Source organism: Hordeum vulgare, chromosome 3H (genome assembly GCF_904849725.1).
Source record: "Hordeum vulgare subsp. vulgare chromosome 3H, MorexV3_pseudomolecules_assembly, whole genome shotgun sequence".
Taxonomy (NCBI): Eukaryota; Viridiplantae; Streptophyta; class Magnoliopsida; order Poales; family Poaceae; genus Hordeum; species Hordeum vulgare.
The window spans coordinates 561349356-561355098 of NC_058520.1; the positions used below are offsets into that span (position 1 = coordinate 561349356).

Sequence of the window (5743 nt, forward strand, 5' to 3'; positions counted from 1 at the left end):
TCTATCATCTCTTACCTTCGTCTGGATGCATTGTCCGTCCATCACTTCGCCATTACCCTCGTCGGAGCAAGCTAGCCCGCATCTCCGCCATCTGCCCTCGTCGGAGCAAGATGCCTGCAGCAGCCGGCTACAACTTGCACGCTGCAGCACCCGCGTCGACCTGCAGTTCTCGGCGTGACCGTGCTGCTGCCATGGCCGGCGGGGGTTGCGTGCAGCAGCTGAAGCAGAGGGGGCTCGCTAGCGTTGCGATGAAGCGGCACGAGGGCCGCTGGAACTGCAGTGATGAGTTGCAACAGCCGGTGAAACAGATGGGGCTTGCCAGAGTTGCGATGAAGCATCAGCGAGGCCGTCGTAGTTGCAGTGAAGCATCGCCGAAGCTGCAACGAGCGCCATGGGTGTTGCATTGAAGCGCCGCCGGTGCTGCAATGAAGCTTCGCTGGAGTCGACGATGCTCTGCAGCTTCGTCGCGCTGCTGGGTTGCGATGGAGCTTCATGAAGACTTGATATTGCCATGGACAACACACGCAGCTTCAAATCGAGTGGAGAAATCATGCGCCGCATCCCTCGCAGCCACTGTAGATTTTGCTCGTTCCTCAACTGAAAACGCAGTCTAGCCGTACGGCTTCGAAAGGCCTCCGCTGTTCCCCCCTCTTGTTTCCTCCTACAAATCTCTCCCATCCCATAAATCTCCCCCAAATCCCCAATTCCCACCCAGCCCTCCCCCGACCCACATTCCGCTCTCCGCCCCAAAACCGAGCACCTCCCTTCCCCAGCGTCCGCCCGGCGCTTCTCGCCGTCGGAGACGATGGAAGGTGATGAGCGCCAGCCGCTGCTCGCGGCCTCGCCCGCCTCCTCCACGCCGTCGCGGAATGGCACGTCCGCCTCCGACGAGCTCTCGGGCGAACGGTCCTCCCCTCGTGGTGCTCCTCCGACGAAGGAGCATCCAACCTCCTCCTCCTCGACCACGCCGCCGCCTGCCGCGGGCACCCCCGTCCCCTCCTCCTCGACCACGCTGCTGCCTGCCGCGGGCACCCCCGTCCCCTCCAACTCGACCACGCCGCCGCCTGCCGCGGGAACCCCGGTCCCCTCCTCCTCGCCGCCTGCCGTGGGAACCCCGGTCCCCTCCTCCTCGCCGAGTGCCGCGGGAACCCCGGTCCCCTCCTCCTCGCCGACTGCCGCGGGCGTCCCCAAGGGCCGGCCCTCCTTCTCGTCTACCAAGCGTTCGGCGCCGACTGTCGCGATATCGCCCTCTGCTGGAGTTTTCTGGGATTTGTCTGGCAGGATGCGAAGGGCGCCGTCGCACCCACCCGTCCCCGCTCCGCCTGGCCTTCGCGAGACGCTTCGTCGCCAGGGCGCAAGGGTAATTTCATGTCTCTTCTTTAATCTCTTGGCCTTCATCCGTGAAACAAGTTTACTACTCTTATTTCTCAGTCTAGTGATTAGCGGTGTATAACTTGAGGGAAACGCAAGATTCTACACTAGTAGGTGATGAATGAGGTGGTTTCTTGATTATACTTGGCCTGTGTAGATAATCTTCCTGTAAACCCTGCGTTAGTGTTGTCTGTTCTCTTATTCTTTTCGGGAAATACATGAACCTGCACTGGCTAGGAGCCCCCCAACGCAAGCAAAAGTTCAAGAATAAGAGCTCTAGCTAGTTCATGCTTTTGTGAGCATTTGACCAAGAGAAAGGAGATAGAAAAACTTTTAAACCCTTGTACATTTATCAATTAATTTGCTAGCAGGCTGCATGCAGCTTGCAGAGTTTCTTGTAAAATATATACTGCTCAAAAGATGCTGCTGCATTCTGGATGCTGATGTAGATAAGAGTGGCAGCAGCATGATATTTCACTGGAAAATGTATAACATGGCTGATGGCTGTGCATGGTTCATTTGATGCCATCCAGGTCTTATTCATCTTAAAGTAGAAGAGATCTGGTCTCTGTCTCAATGCTTAATCTGTAAGCTATTAAGTTAGCTATTTACTACAGTCCCAAATTACATGGTTTCTGTTCTTAAGATAGTGGTTAGTTGACCTGAAAGCAGTACTAACGATATCTTAACTCCCCACTTGCTATATACCATTGGTAGGTATTGTTCTTGATTGTTTTTTCAACTAGGCTGCTTTCGGCCCTGCAGAATTTGATTTTGTATGTGGCATAACAGTAATGTTTTCGCTATTGTGCAGTTTGACTCTGTTGGCGTCGAGAAGCTCATCGGAATATTGGGGTTCTCCTTGTTTGGATCCCTTTCCCTTTTGCCCTTCACTGTGGACCGCGTCAAGGACGACAGCAACATCACCGAGACACATAAGATCATCCTTGTGCTGATTTTTGGTTTGATCTGGGTGCTGGCAAGCGTTGGGTTCTTATGTGGATTGCACGGCAAGTCTGACTTTGAGCAGGCGGTATGCAGGTTCACTGCTCGCCTAGGGATTCTTGGACTGACACTTCTAGTGATTCTCAACCTCATATGGATGCTCCCGAGCAGCACCTTTGCCACTGTCTGCTTCTACATCTTCATGATCGCCGCTGTCATACTTCACATAGTGTTATGGATAACAGTAAATGATCTTCTCTGCTCCATAGTAATCATCGATATGCTGGCTCACTACTAGCCTAGGGACTCTTGGGCCAACACATGAACAATAACACGTTTCCACTGGAATTGCAGAGCTGCCTAGTTGGCGAGGACAAGATCGAGGAGATTGCAGGAACAGAGCAGCAGTAGGCGAGGTCAGTAGAAACGCATGTTAACCACCTCCCATGTGCAAGCTGGAATGCCAAGCCCCCTGCCAGCATAGTCGTTGACCATGGCACCATCTGGATTCACCGTCATCTGTAACTAAAATCTACGATTTCGCTGGGAGCTGCTGCATAATCACCTAGATGATTCACACCTGTACTTACTGCCAGTGCTCGCGGCCTCGCTTTATTACTGTCGAACTACATGTGAAGCTCCGATTGGCTTGAGGGGTGAGATTTTTCTCGCTTTTAGGATGGAATCAATTGTTCCTTTACTCCCTAGGACCTTGCACACCAATAGGACCCATTTGATTTCTTCTTTCTTGTTCCGATGCCGCATATTATCCTTAAAATGCCTGCAACATGTACAAATAGTATACAAATGAAGTGAATACAACAAAAATGCTGAAGAAGTGGCATGGTATGAGTACAGTAGTAAATTTCCTATTTGTGGTCAAAAGAAAATTGTGAGCCATATGGTGGGTGAGTGAGAAAAAAATGCAAGGCAGCTAGAAATCTGATGTGTGTAGCATGTTCTTCCTAGTCTTCTGAATTTTAATTGCTATATTTGTCTGTCTGGTAAGTCCACCTACTTTCAGTTTATGGAGATGAAGCTAGGAGGGGTGCCCCTTTTGGAGAAGGGGGGACCAAAAATATGTTGTGAGATGCTATGACAGCAAACATCTGCTGTATTAACCTACAAAACTTGTGTGTGTGTGTGTGAATGAAATGAACCTGAGCAACAAAAATAAGACCTCACCTGCATAGAGGAACCCTGCAGGTGTCTGGTGTCGCACACATTCGCGAATGCAGTTCAAGAAGCTGCCACATGCGCTTGCAGTTGCCGCAGCCACGCGGCACTCGCATTTTGCATGCCGAGAAATGGCGCACCAGTAACTCGATGCCTTTGCAGGCAGGGAACTTGCAAACAACCTGACTGCCCTTGAGCTTCTGATCCCAGGGACCAATCGTCCTACAACCGTCCCGGCATATATGAACAAGAGCTTCCATAGCCTCATACAGCTGAAGATAAACCTTCTTTTCCTCCATCCTTTTAGCTCTTTCTTGCCTTCTCTGCGTCAAATTCAGTTGTGAGAACGATGATCATGAACCACGACAATATGTAGATGTGCATTGTGCAGCTACAAAAATTTCTGACAGCAGGTATAAGCATCCTAAGTGTGTGCGTCATGTCGAAGATCATACACATAACATTATAGCGAGACGAGTAATTCGAATAACCGAGATGTTGCAAGGTAGAGTAACAAGTGGTCAAGCCATATTAGGATGCTCTGTTTCAGAGAACTCACTGTGTCCACTTCAACGAGAAACTCAAGAAGCTCTTGCTCCAGGCTTGGGTTGACCCGTCTCATGACTTTCCAACCCTCTGACAGAGAGATGGTCTTGAAATCCCCAGTGATCATACGAGTACAGATGAGCGATAGCCTTGGCGCGTCACACAGTCTAGCCAGTTGTAGAACGTCCACCACGTTGTCAGGAGCAAGAAAAAACCTCTCGAGCTGGTCGGTGCAGACGATCTTCAGCGATTGTACCGAGAAAACATGAGACAGTACGAGCAAATGAAGGGCATACTTCTTCATCTCATCCTGCTCAAAACTTCACCAGGGAGAAACTAGACGAATGTCAATGTTCTGTCAGACTATCTCTTGTGGTCAAAGAAGACCACACTGAAAACTCTGAAGAAACATAAACAGTCAGGCACGAGTACAGTCCACATTCATACCGTGAAGAATACAGAAATCTGATGAAGACACGGGCTGCCTCTGATGGCACACCGGAAATCAGGATGTTTCTGAAACCATGTTCCACTCTAGCTTCCTCCAGCATACTTCTCAGAACGGGGGATCTGATGCCCTGTCAAAGACGAGATCAAGATCGTACATAGGATCAAAACCTGCCTATGTTGTAACGAGTGTGAGGTCATTTTCAGGAAGGGAATCAGAAAACTGCACTCACAAGAATGCACGAATGCGATAAGATCTCGCTTCCATCGTCCGTCGATACGTGGACATCGGCTTGATATCCTTCCAGGAACAGCCTGTTCCAGCAGTCCTGGACCTCCTCAGGGACATGAACACAACGATGCTCTTTTGCATTCCTGGAAGCTCTCTGTTTGCCATAAGAAGTTTCAGGCAATGGAGGTGGATCTGGCACGACTCCCTTGGTGCCTACCAAGGTACCACACAAGTAGATATCGAACGGGCTGTCGAAGAAGAGTTGTGAGGGGCCTGACTCAAGTTCCAGGGGCGCCATCAGCTTTGACCCTGCGACTGCAAGCCAAGATCATTAGAGAGAAGAGAGCTGAAAACACAACCTAGTCATGTTTTTGTAGTACCCCATACGGCAGCGCAGGTAGTACTACTTTCTTTCAAGGAAGGTTGAGGAAGAAGTTGCTGTTATAAATAGGGAGAAACCAAAGGCATAACGTAAGGCAAGTGATTCGTTATTAATTACTACGTACTCGATATCTTGAGCAGATAATAAATAAATAAATAAATAAAATTACTTCATACTAGTAATAGTGAACTGAAGGGAAATATGCTACATCCATGCGTTTCTTTACAGAACTCGTAGGGAAAAAGATTCTAAGAACCTCCTGCCCGGAAGAACATCACATCACATCACATGAGGTCCATGGAAGGAGATGCTAACAGGGAAATCTCTTAGTTCTGTGGGTGGCCCATGAGGATTCCAGCCCCCCATAAAGAAGAAACCGATAATTAGTTGGTAAAAGGATGTCAAACTCGAGCTGATCGGATTCCTCTTCAGCTGCTCGCTCAAGAGCTATGGCCATCAGAGAGGGGAAATCGACGGGGGAGAAGCGAGGCGCGAGAGGGGAATTGGATTGGAGCAAACCGCAGCTGCGTGTGCTCACCTGAGATTTTCCTCGAGTGATGGAGTCGCCGGAGTCTCTCTCTCTCTCTGTTAAAGTGTTAAGAAGGAGGTACGCTGCAGCCCTGAGTCTCCACTGTCGCAGAGCT

At 49.9% G+C, this 5743-nt stretch overlaps 2 protein-coding genes across 3 annotated transcripts; one reads left to right on the forward strand and one right to left on the reverse strand.

The window, feature by feature from the left end:
- Positions 1-714: 714 nt before the first annotated feature.
- LOC123445080 (flocculation protein FLO11-like) lies at positions 715-3021 on the forward strand. Its single transcript, XM_045122010.1, has 3 exons — positions 715-1360; positions 2186-2560; positions 2671-3021. The coding sequence occupies exons 1-3, from the start codon at positions 806-808 to the stop codon at positions 2725-2727; spliced, it is 987 nt and encodes a 328-aa protein (XP_044977945.1). The 5' UTR covers positions 715-805; the 3' UTR covers positions 2728-3021.
- Positions 1873-5743, reverse strand: LOC123445079 (BTB/POZ and TAZ domain-containing protein 3). 2 transcript variants are annotated; one of them, XM_045122007.1, is made up of 6 exons: positions 5638-5743; positions 4719-5032; positions 4486-4616; positions 4052-4358; positions 3502-3815; positions 1873-3097 (listed from the first exon to the last, which is right to left on the reverse strand). In XM_045122007.1, the coding sequence occupies exons 2-6, from the start codon at positions 5013-5015 to the stop codon at positions 2932-2934; spliced, it is 1215 nt and encodes a 404-aa protein (XP_044977942.1). In that variant the 5' UTR covers positions 5016-5032; positions 5638-5743; the 3' UTR covers positions 1873-2931. The 2 variants fall into 2 exon arrangements, with proteins under 2 accessions (XP_044977942.1, XP_044977943.1); XM_045122008.1 differs by having other exon boundaries at positions 4719-5736.